The sequence below is a fragment of the Rutidosis leptorrhynchoides genome, chromosome 10 (genome assembly GCF_046630445.1).
Source record: "Rutidosis leptorrhynchoides isolate AG116_Rl617_1_P2 chromosome 10, CSIRO_AGI_Rlap_v1, whole genome shotgun sequence".
In the NCBI taxonomy this organism is placed as follows: Eukaryota; Viridiplantae; Streptophyta; class Magnoliopsida; order Asterales; family Asteraceae; genus Rutidosis; species Rutidosis leptorrhynchoides.
Genome location: NC_092342.1, coordinates 22,579,373 through 22,592,402, shown reverse-complemented (window position 1 = coordinate 22,592,402; position 13,030 = coordinate 22,579,373). Strand labels below are relative to the sequence as shown.

The 13,030-nt window shown below is 34.4% G+C and overlaps 1 protein-coding gene across 1 annotated transcript; it reads left to right on the top strand.

The window, feature by feature from the left end:
• Positions 1-736: 736 nt before the first annotated feature.
• Positions 737-12,602, top strand: LOC139870097 (11S globulin seed storage protein 1-like). The gene is made up of 4 exons (XM_071857949.1): positions 737-1,025; positions 1,861-2,096; positions 10,627-11,097; positions 12,207-12,602. The coding sequence occupies exons 1-4, from the start codon at positions 737-739 to the stop codon at positions 12,600-12,602; spliced, it is 1,392 nt and encodes a 463-aa protein (XP_071714050.1).
• Positions 12,603-13,030: the final 428 nt, after the last annotated feature.

Genomic DNA, 13,030 nt, shown 5'->3' with positions numbered 1-13,030 from the left:
TACATAGATCTTATGTAAAGAGTTGTATGGTTAATCGAATTTGAAAAAGTAAAATTGAACCGAAAACGAATTCAAAATATGAAATTGAGCTAAAGACTGAATTATTCGATTTTGTTTTTGGTCTTCATTCATTTGGTTTGATTTTCGGATTAATTAGTTTAGAATCAAATATTTAACGCCACTAAAAAAATATATTACGATTTCAAATAGTTTTTTATTCTTCAAACTTCGGTTATCTAACATTTATATTTATATACATATAATTCCGAAAATTAATAAATAAGTACACATAAAAGTAGTACACCACCAAAAATATAACTACATAATTATAGGAACTTATTATTCAATTGTTTTTTAAGCAAACTTTTTATGCACTTTTTATGTTGTAATGGAACTTGTATATAATTAAGCTTTTTGGCACTTTTATGTACCCTTTTAGCCTTATATGTTTTTTTGTACAAGTATTGTAATAACAATAATATTCTGGATAATAGAAACTATAAACCGTACACAAATGTCTCATACACATAAAAGACACACGTACATCAAAACACAACACCTCTTCAAAATCAAATTAATCTTAGTATGTGTAAATCAATGAGCACATACAACTCATGCATGTTGAAACTTGGCTGAAATTTTCTACCACGACCTTCTTATGTGTCAATTTCTCATCCATTTTTCACCTCTATAAATTCCCATTTTCACCACCACCATCATCCACCACATAACCACCATGGCTAACTACCTCTCTCTTGCATTAAGCTTCCTTTTGCTCTTTCATGGTTGCATTGCTTTCCAACCGTTCCAACAACTACAACAAAACCAATGCCAAATTCAAAGGATCAATGCACTTGAACCGAATGAACGAGTTGAAGCCGAAGCCGGTTACACCGTGTTCTTCGATTCGAATGATCAACAGTTCCAATGTGCTGGTGTTGAAGTCATTCGACATCATATCCAACCACAAGGACTTCTTTTGCCTACTTACATAAACACCCCACTCATGGTCTACATTCTTCAGGGTAAATAACTTAAATACTATCCTTTAGTTTTATACTATATATAATAATTTTAAATAATTAATCACAGGGATTATATATTAGAGGTCACTATAGATATTATTTTGCTTTTTAGGCCATCTGTATTTTAAAATACTATTAAATCCATTCAAGTTTGTACGATATTATATGTTTAGGGAGGACGAGTAATTCGACCTCATACTCTAATGTACGCAGCAGAGCAGGATTACTTCTGGCTATTTTCAATCCTCACTAGCCACCACTAAATATTCACCCTAGACGGAAGGGAGGTGATATTCACACACCATTTTTTAATCAATACACACAAAACTTACTATAATAACTTTAATTATGTGTATGAATCAAAAATTGATGTGTGATAGATGGAACTCTAGACCCTAATCACTGGAGTATTTTTTATGATTAACACAAATACTTGTGTATTTTAAGAAAAAGGTAAAATAATAGAGAGTATAAATAATCTTAGTTAGTATATACATGGACATTTTGTCCTTTTACACTTTCATTTGGGGTTTTAGACGGATTTGGTAAATATGAAAATACATACGAATTTGAGCGGGTAAATGGATAAGGTTTTGTTAATAGAGATGTACGCGGTCAATCTGGGTATTCATAATACCTGTTTTCAACCTTTTTCTCTGGTCACTCCAAGATATAAGACCTCTTGAAGGAACTCACGAGATGACTAACGTACGAATTTGAGACCTATAAAATCATAAAATCATTAAAAGACGTAAAAAAAAAAAAAAAAAAAAAAAAAAAAAAGTTAACTTGCGGCGACATCATTGGATAATTGTTACATGCATCTCTGTTTCAGGAAGGGGATATCAGGGAATCATGTTACCTGGTTGCCCGGAGACATACCAATCTTCACAACAGCAAGAATCATTCCAAGATCGGCACCAAAAGATCTACCATTTCCAGCAAGGTGACGTGGTGGTCATCCCTACCGGAGCACCCCATTGGATGTACAACGACGGACAAGAAGAGATCATTGCCGTTGTTTTACTCGACTCCACCAGCCAAGCTAACCAGCTTGACCAATTCCACCGAGTACATATACTTAATATGAATATTCGTTAAAGCTCTAATTAATCTAAGCATTCTTTTTAGTATGTTAGTGTTGGAAAATCGTGTGTACTTTTACCAAAACAGATTAACGCAGCGGATAGTTAAAATAATAATCTTTTATTATTTTATGAACAAAATTTAACAAGATTAAATTTTCACTTATTTAATGAAACATGCACATGATTAACGATCCCAAAAATCCAGTTACACCATAATAATTGTCAAGAATATAAATCATAAGATGAGTAAACGATATACCTTTCTTGAAGAAACTGATTGAAGGAGAGAAACCTTTCTTGAAGAACCTGATTGAAGGAGAGAAACCTACGATCAAAAATATGACCGTCTCTTTGGATAGTCCACACTACACTTCAAACAACGTCAATGGATGCTAGTCCAAACCCAAGTAATAATCAATCAACCTTTGATTAATATTATGAACCCAAAATATGTAATATGTGTTTTTCCTTTTAGTTCATCGAAAGCATTAGAATGATTCAAAAATTACTTCGTAATATGATACACATATATGAATATATAATATATCCCATTTGTTTGGTAGCATAAAGTAAATCAAAAGAAATCAAGATCATTTTCAAATACAATGCTATATTTTAAAAAGTCGTATTTTACAAATACTTCAGGGGTAGTTTATGAAACTTATAATTAATAATTTCTATCATGTCACTTTCATGTGAATAGTAAATTAATTAATTTCATTTCATTTACTATTCACATGAATAGTAAATGAATTAATTTCGATTTACTATTTTGTTACTTGAGTAATATATATACATCATATATATATTTTATTTGACGTCTCGGTGTATATGTGTGTGACCCCGAAGGCTCAAATGAGGTTGGCCATATAGTTATATGTTGTACCTTGCACATTAATCCTACAGACTCCCACTTGTGCATGGCACAACACCAAGTAACTATACAAACAATGATAAGCGTCTAGCAACACGTCATTGTCCCCAAATTCACGTGAGGATAGTTTCTCGAAACTGTTTATGGTAAGTGTTAAATGTCATTCGTCCTTTTGTTTCAGATACTTTAGTTAAACTTGAGATATGGATCATCGGTCATTCTCATTTGTTTAACAATTTTATTTATCGATCTTAGAACTGAATTAGATCACCAAATTAATTAAGTATCATCTTAATTACATCTGGGTGCGGCCACACAAATATCTTATTCATTCATCGAGGAGCTCAAAAAGTATCTAACTCCAAACATTTTAGAGGAACAAATCCTATATTGCATACACGTGTCTATCACGAGCTTTACATTATACCCAATAATGGCCTTTATAACAACCTTATTCAGGACAGCGTTTAACCATATCAAAATACAATGCTACACTCATCAAGACGGGCGTGCATCTCAAGTCTAAGGACACAAAGACATAATCACTAAAAGATTCACTACTGACTACGATCCATGTAGTGACATCTCATGGTTGGGTCATTCCAATATTCATCATCAATGAATACATATGAATTTTGGTCTCAACAAGTTAACTATTCATCATCAATGAATATAACCAAAATTTCACATTAATCTTAATTCATGTTATTCCCATAACATGACCGATTATGGAGATTTTGAATAATCAACAATTATTCATGGATTAAACATGCTAATATAGAACACAGTGATATAAATGAAAACGACCATATCAAGTATGTCAGTTCATTAATATAAAACTGCTTAATGTTCCAAAAATATCCAAATATTAAATTACAAATGAAAAAGATCAGCAGCATAACGAAGTCCAATATTACTAGCATGATCATCATGCTTGTTGTGCATCATGGGCTTCGTGAACGGGTCAGCCACATTATCATTTGTATGAACCTTTAAGAATACTAATATCATTCCTCTTAATGACTTAATGAATGTAGTCAAACTTTTGAAGAATGTGCCGGATACTTTTATATACATGTGATTCTTTCAAAAGTATATTAACACTCGAACTATCACAGTACATATTATAGAAGATTAAATGTTGTGTACTACTCTGAGTATAACAACGAACTTCCTTACCCAGACAGCTTTCTGAGTAGCTTCTCAGTCAACAATGTATTCTGTTTTTGTTGTAGATTGTTCAATAGTGCTCTGCCTAGAGCTCTTCCAATCAAATGTCTTGCCCATCATGACAAAGAAACAACGTGACTGGATCGAGAATCATCTTGATCAGTTTGGAAACTAGAATAAGTATAAAACTTAATACTTAACTCTTTTTCCAAACCACCGTAAACCAAGAACATATCATTAGTACTATGCAAATACTAAAGAATATTCTTAACAACAATCCAATGTACTTCACCCGGATTATGTTGACAATGACTCGTCAAACTCAAAACTAACGAAACATCGAGTATAGTACATATCATGGCATACATAATGGATCATATAGCCGAAGCATATGTGATACATTTCATTTGTCTCATCTCATCTACTGTGATAGGACTTTTGAGACTTTCTCAAGGTTATGCCCTTTTGCATTGGCAAAGCTCCATGCTTGGAGTTTTGCATGCTAAATCTCTGCAAGATAATGTATGTACTTTGATTCAAACCAATAAGCCAATTGGATCTATTGTATAGATCCTCATTCTAATAATATAAGTAGCTTCATCAAGATCCTTTATGGAAATACATTTTCCAAGCCAAGACTTGACATCTTGCAAGTTGGAATGTTATTTCTAATAAGTAATATGTCATCAACATATAAGATCAAGAAGACTACTCTGCTCCTACTAGCTCTAATGTAAACTCAGAGCTTATCTTGGTTTTGAGAATTGATTTTCTCATTAAACTTAAGATTCTAGCTCCTGGATGCTTGCTTTTATCCATAAATGGATTTTAGAAGCTTGCATACTTTATTAGGATGCTTAGGATTCATAAACCCTTCCGGCTGAACCATATATACGTCCTCGCTTAGGTCGCCATTTAGGAAAGCGGTTTTGACATCCATTAGCCATATTTTATTATCATGAAAAGTAACCATGGCAATAAGTATCCTAATTGTTTTAGGGCTTACGACTGGTGAAAAACTTTCATCGTAACCTTTTGTCACCAATAGAGCTTTAAAAGTGTTTACATTACCGTCCATATCAGTCTTCCTTTGAAGACCCATTTTTACCTCATTGTCTTACAATTGGGTAGAAGATCAATCAAGTCTCATACTTGATTATCCTTCATGGACTGCATATCTGTATTCATAGAATCTAGTCATTTTCAGATTCAGAATCTGATATGGCCTCACACAGCTAGAGGGTTCATCATAATCCCTTAGTTGAGGTTTATCTGAATTAATCAGATAATTAAACCTCATAAGCCGATGAGCTCTACTAGATCTATAAAGTGCAGGTGTAACACGTTCTGGCTTACCAACAGTGTGCTCAGTTTCAACGTGTGGATTGCTAGTGCTTATTGAAGGTATGTTACTTTAAAGTACTTGAATTTCTTCAAGATCTACTTTACTCCCACTGACTTCTTGTAAGAGAAGATCTCTTTCTAGGAATTCAGCAGACCGAGCAGAAAACACGTTGTCTTCAGCTTGGTAGTAAAAGTAGTAACCTGTTGTTTCCTTTATGTATCGTACAAAGTAACATTGGATAGTTCTGGGTACTAATTTGTTTGAAGTGTCATGCTTCACATACGCTTCACAACCCCAGAATTTGAGATAAGACAACTTGGGATTCTTCCCATGCCATAACTCATATGGTGTCTTTTCTACCTTCATAGTTGGAATCACATTGAGTATGCCTGCAGCAGACTCTCATACATATCCCTAAAAGACGGTAGTAGAGAAATCAGACTCATCATAAATCAAACTATATCAAGTAAAGTTGATTCCTCTTACTCAGACACACCATCGTGTTGTGGTGTGTAAGGTAGAGTGAACCATGAGACAATCCCACAATTCTTTAGGTGGTCCAAAAACTCTTGACTCATAAACTCACTTACTCCATCGGAGCGAAGTGCTTTAATGGTCTTTCCAAGCTGATTATCTACTTCATTTTGGAATACTTTTGAATGGTAAAATAGTTGTATGTTTATGTTTCAGCAAGTGAACATAATCATAGCTACTATACTCATCAGTAAATGTAATGAAGTAAAATTAACTAAATCTATACATTGTTCTTAAAGGGCTACATACAACAGTATGTATTAGTCCTAAAAGATCTTTAGCTCTTTTACCTAAATCGGAGAAAGAAGCATTTGTCATCTTTTCACATAAACATGACTCGCATACATCAAATGACTCAGAGCCAATTGATTCCAAAAGTCCATTAGACTGGAGTTTTGAAATGCATTGTTTGTTTATATGACTCATATGACAATGTCATAGATAGGTCTTATTCAAGTCTTGCTTGAAGACTTTGGCGATGTAGGTATACACAGAATTCTCATTTGAAATTACACTATGCATATCAATTTCAAAAATACCATCACGTGGATAGGTATTAAGATAAATATATTATCCTTAGAAACTGAAATATCTAAGTGTGTAAATGCAAGTTCAAAACTAGCATCTTTCAAACTATGTCGCTCGCAGTATTGAGAGCATAATGCTATTGTTCCAACAAAACAATAAGACCACTTAGAGAAGTAAGTTCAGAGGTACCAATAGCTTTAACAAAAGCTTGATCCCCCTTGCCTACTTGCAAATCCAGTGTGCCTTTCTTTAGTCTATTACTTCTTCTCATTCCCTTCATATTGTTACAGGTGTGAAGGCCACAACCAGTTAACAAAGATATAGGAATCACTAGAAGAAGTATATAACTATTTATGGAATATACCTGATTTGCTAGTCTCACCAGCGTTGCCTTTTCTCAGCTCAGATTGGAAGATAGGACAACTTCCTTCTCCAATTGCCAACCTTTCCACAATGGAAACATTCGGCGTCTTTTGTTGGGCTTTCCTTCTTGGAAGGTGGAATATTTTTCCTAGCAAATGATTTGTCATTTTCCTTCCACAAAATATTCGGCTTATTCTTTTTCACCCTTCAATCATATTTCTTCCTGATCATCGAACAACATCCGATAGAAATTTTGCTGAGCAGCAGCAACTGCCACAACAGGAAGTATGAATAAGGGTTCTAAATTTTGTTCAACTTCCATGTATGCTTGAGAACAATTCTCAGGTTGCAGTGTCAGTCTAGAAAGTTTGAACATTGAGTTTATCCTTCTCCAACAAAGAAGGAAGTGTGTTTTGGTTTACGTCTTGATTATTTGACATCTACAATAGATATAAGATTCAATTTAGTATTTTCGATATTGAGCTTTAATAAATTAACTACCCAAGTTTTTATAATATTATAAAAAAAACAATTAATTTACGAAAGCCTAAGATCCACATAGAGGTTCCATAGCCACATCTGTTGATCAGCTAGCAGTTATGGAGTCTATTGGTAGGTAACGGGTACCAATTGCATTACAAGTGCAACTCTTAGATCTTTATGAGACCTTGAGATATGTGTAGTTCAACAAACCACTATTATCTACTAACATGTTTGTCTCATCCTTGCCTCGAACTCAGGTCTCACCGTGAATACGATTAAGTCGTCCAATTTGAAAACAGTGGAAATTCACGCTAGTCTCACTAGATCGAAAAATCCACCTCGTGGCTATAATTCAGCCTAGTCTCACTAGATCAGAAAAATAACGAGGAGCGTTTGCAAGCTCATTGGATGGCATGACTTAAATTTGACGGGTATTTTGTAAAAAGTTTGTGTCAACGAATAATGCATGCACACAAGATTCGCTACACTACTAGTTAAAAAAATATTTTAACCAATTGTATATGTCGATTATGTTTGTGATCTAATTTGTTATTTAATTTATAGGATATAAAAATAACAAATACACAAACGTGTATCGTTTTAAAACAGTTTTAAAAGATGTCGTCCATATATTTTATTTGACTTTCAAAATCATTTATCATTAAACTCGTTAGAGTTTAACTTATTTTAAAATCATCAATTTTAATCTTTGAAACTCGTTTAGAGTTTTAGTTAATGTTTTCATCAAAAAACATATATATATAATTTGAGTCACAAAATTATTTAACTTTAAACTCGTTAGAATTTAACCTTTTAAAATCATCAATTTTAATATTTGAAACTCGTTACCGGTTTTATTTAATGTTTTCATCAAAAACATTTAGCATATATTATAATCAACCATTAAATATAAATGCGTAAAATAAAACACATCCATGCATCACACACACATAGCCTAGCCCAAAAAATCCTATGCTTAATCCCATGAGCCGACATGGGATCAAGAGGTCAAACTAAGGGTAATATCGTAGCTCCCACTTAATTCAAGAATCAAGTGAAAACTTGACAAACGCCATCGTTGTCAACTTGACCTGTTCGCCATCTTCTAAGTCAAACTTCGTGTTGCATCTTTATCTTCAATTTTCATCTTGTTACATTTATTTAAATTTGAAAATACAACTAAACTAGTACTTTTACAAATTAATATAAACTGAAATACAATACTATGAAAATGAAAAATAAATACAATACAACTTTGGCTTCAAAATGGCCTTTCTAATAAAATAAATAATCAACATGATATAATATTGCCGTAATCAACAATCACAACAATCACATAGGTCGGGGTATTACGGGCTATGTATGCAATCACAATTTTAATAACTACATTATTAAAACCTATATATGGCTTGTCCATGGTTACAATGCATGTGTATAACCATGGAATATAACAATCAACAATTATAATAAATATTCAAGCCATAACAATTAAATCTACAATTTAAAATAGTGATATTCTTTCAATCATATTTGTGCGTCATGAGGTTAAGTCTAAATCAACCGCGTTGACTTTAAAAACCAAAAAGGTTTCGACTTTTACCAATTCACCACAAAGCTAAATTTAAAGAAAATCACGCGACAATTAAGATGGTGTAAAAGCGGCTCGGATACCACTGTTGGAAAATCGTGTGTACTTTTACCAAAACAGATTAACGCAGCGGATAGTTAAAATAATAATCTTTTATTATTTTATGAACAAAATTTAACAAGATTAAATTTTCACTTATTTAATGAAACATGCACATGATTAACGATCCCAAAAATCCAGTTACACCATAATAATTGTCAAGAATATAAATCATAAGATGAGTAAACGATATACCTTTCTTGAAGAAACTGATTGAAGGAGAGAAACCTTTCTTGAAGAACCTGATTGAAGGAGAGAAACCTACGATCAAAAATATGACCGTCTCTTTGGATAGTCCACACTACACTTCAAACAACGTCAATGGATGCTAGTCCAAACCCAAGTAATAATCAATCAACCTTTGATTAATATTATGAACCCAAAATATGTAATATGTGTTTTTCCTTTTAGTTCATCGAAAGCATTAGAATGATTCAAAAATTACTTCGTAATATGATACACATATATGAATATATAATATATCCCATTTGTTTGGTAGCATAAAGTAAATCAAAAGAAATCAAGATCATTTTCAAATACAATGCTATATTTTAAAAAGTCGTATTTTACAAATACTTCAGGGGTAGTTTATGAAACTTATAATTAATAATTTCTATCATGTCACTTTCATGTGAATAGTAAATTAATTAATTTCATTTCATTTACTATTCACATGAATAGTAAATGAATTAATTTCGATTTACTATTTTGTTACTTGAGTAATATATATACATCATATATATATTTTATTTGACGTCTCGGTGTATATGTGTGTGACCCCGAAGGCTCAAATGAGGTTGGCCATATAGTTATATGTTGTACCTTGCACATTAATCCTACAGTTAGAATTTTCACTCTGAAATATTTCTCTCGAGGTTAGCTGTCCATTTCATGGGTGTCTCGAAGGGGTTGCGAATGTCTTGTGTTCGAGCCTCAACCGAGGGGATTTACCACGCGATGCTCGTATCGATTCACTGTGGGATTTCCGGTTTCCTCCTGGACTGTAATGTTCGTCCCAGAAAATGATCGAGTGGGTGGTTTCCGACATCGCGTTCGGATCCCTGTCCTAACCACCGTAAAAAAAATCCATATGTTTTCAATTAATTATAAGGTGCTAATGTTGCCTTTGCGTACATCTTGCGTTCGAGCCTCAATCGAGGGGTTTTACCACACACGATGCTAGTATTGATTCGCGGTGGGGTTCCTCCTGAGGTAGGGTAGTAGGACTGTAATGTTCGTTCTAGGAAATGATCGGATGGGTGGGTTCCGACATCACGTTCGAATCCCGTCAGTAACTCCTAACCATCGTAAAAGAAAATTCATATGTTTTCAATTATTTATATGGTGCTAATGTTGCCTTGTGAACATGCCATTATGTTGTTGTAACTTTAGTATGAATGTACTACAATTCTAATAAAATTTTTGGCTATTTACTTGTTGAATTGATATTCTAATATTACTTATTTTACCTATCAACCCATTTTAAAAGATTTCGGACACGAACTAAAACCATTGATGCATGAATGCAGAGATTCTTCCTTGCTGGAAACCCACACGAAAGCGATCGACAACAAAGTAGCATGCAACGTCAAGGACGACAATGGGGCAGGGGTCAGATTAAAGGACAGTCACCCGAAGAAGGTTCCGGCAACATCTTCCGAGGGTTCGATCTTGAAATTCTTGCTGAGGCATTCAATGTTGATCAAGAAACAGCTGAGAGGCTTCAAAGTCCAGATGATACAAGAGGTCACATTGTAATGGTAGAAAGAGGTCTTCAAGTTGTTAGACCACCAATTCAAATCCCACAACAACAACAAGAAGGTGGACGAAATGGTTTTGAAGAAAATGTTTGTACCGGGAAGATTTCATCGAATATTAACGATGTGGCTCGGGCTGATTTCTTTAACCCACAAGCTGGATGGTCTGCTCATCTTAATAGCTTTAAACTTCCCATTCTTCAAATGCTGCAACTCAGTGCTGAGAGAGGAGTTCTTAACAGGGTTAGTAGTTGTTATTATTATTAGTAATAACATTTTCTAGCAGCAGCATATTTTAAAGTGACAAAAATGATTACGGGAAATTCAGTTGCGTAGTTCGTATAAAATATCCTCATTTCCCGATAATCATTCCCCAGCAATCTGATCAGGAAACCTTAACATTTTAATTAGTTGCATTTGAGAAATGTCGGTTAACTGGGTTGTGTACATGGTTGCAAAGGACGGTTTGAGGCGGCCGTTGAGGCGGTTTAGTGACTAGCCCATCCTATTTCGCCTAAAACCGTCTTATTAGTCGGTCAACGCTGAAAGTCATGAAAAGTCGGTCAACGTTGGTCAATGTCGGCAAAAAGTTAAGGACGGTTTGAGGCGGCTATTGAGGCGGTTTAGTGACTAGCCCGTCCCATTTCGCCTAAAACCGTCTTATTAGTCGGTCAACACTAAAAGTCAGGAAAAGTCCGTAAAAAGTTTGACTTTTTTTCTTTCCTTGTTATAGTGTAAACGAAAATTTCAAAGTCCATTTAAAAATTAGCCACCATTTTGCTTAAAACCATCTCATTAGTCTGTCAACGCTGAAAGTCCGGAAAAGTCGGTAGAAAGTTAAGGACGGTTTGAGGCGGCCGTTGCGGCGGTCAGTGACTAGCCCGTCCCATTTGGCCTAAAACCGTCTTGTTAGTCGGTCAACACTAAAAGTCAGGAAAAGTCAGTCAACGTTGGTAAACTTTTTTTCTTTCCTTATTATAGTGTAAATGAAAATCTCAAGTCCATTTAAAAATTAGCCGGGAAACACACTGACTTACATGTACTCCGCATCTCTTAAAGATAAATTAATAAGTACACTATAATTATACAAAACATTATAATAAACTTATACTTTATTTAATAGTTAACGTCCCTCTTGACCCGTTTTGACCGACTCGACCTTTCAAGGTCCGAACCGACTCATCTCCATCTCGCGTCTTTTTCAAGAGCTAAAAAAATCATTTGGGTTAAAATAAAATTACCTTTTCATCACGCCCAAGTCGCATTAACCCGAAATAGTTCAAGTCTAAGTAACCCAAATTCAATAGTAACGTCCAACGGTTTCATCTGATATTGTTTGTTGTGGTGTGCAGAATGCAATAGTGTCACCATACTGGATAATGAATGCACACAGTATCCTCTATGTTACAAACGGAAACATGAGGATGCAGATAGTGAACGACGAGGGACAAACCGTGTTCGACGACCAAATCCAAGAAGGGCAGCTTGTCGTGATCCCACAAAACTTTGCGGTTGTGAAACAAGCCGGACAACAAGGTTGCCAATGGATATCTTTCAGGACTAATGATAATGCCATGATCAACACTCTAGCTGGTCATACTTCGGTTTTAAGGGCAATGCCGGTTGATGTGATCGCGAACGCTTATCAGATGTCGCCTGAACAGGCACGGAGTTTGAAGTTTAACCGACAGGAGACGGTTATGTTTAGCCCGAGTTCGAGGTCGTCCAGGGGGCGTCATGGTGTTTGAGCTAACTTGGTGTAGAAGAGTAATTAGGATTTGGAATAATGAGAGATGTTGTAAGTGTTGTTTGTTTAGTGAGTGATGATAAGGATGTAAGGAACTTTAATAATAAGAGGTTTATTATTTAAATAAATAAATAAAATAAAATATAAGGCAGAAAAATAATTAAAATGCTAAAGAAGAACAACTCACCCAAATGTAGCAGTGTCATATTTTGTTAATTAAACTCCAATAGATTGAGTAGCAGGGCATAATCAGCTTGATCAGATACTTATTGACACCTAAAATATAGCCCAGCCCCAAATTGATTTTCCTGGTCAAAAATTGGATTGATTGGAGAGAATCATGTTTATGAGAAATCATTATAACTAGACAAATCAAACACGCACAATGAGAAGCAGAAACGAAAAAGAACCTGATCAATTCGGTAAACA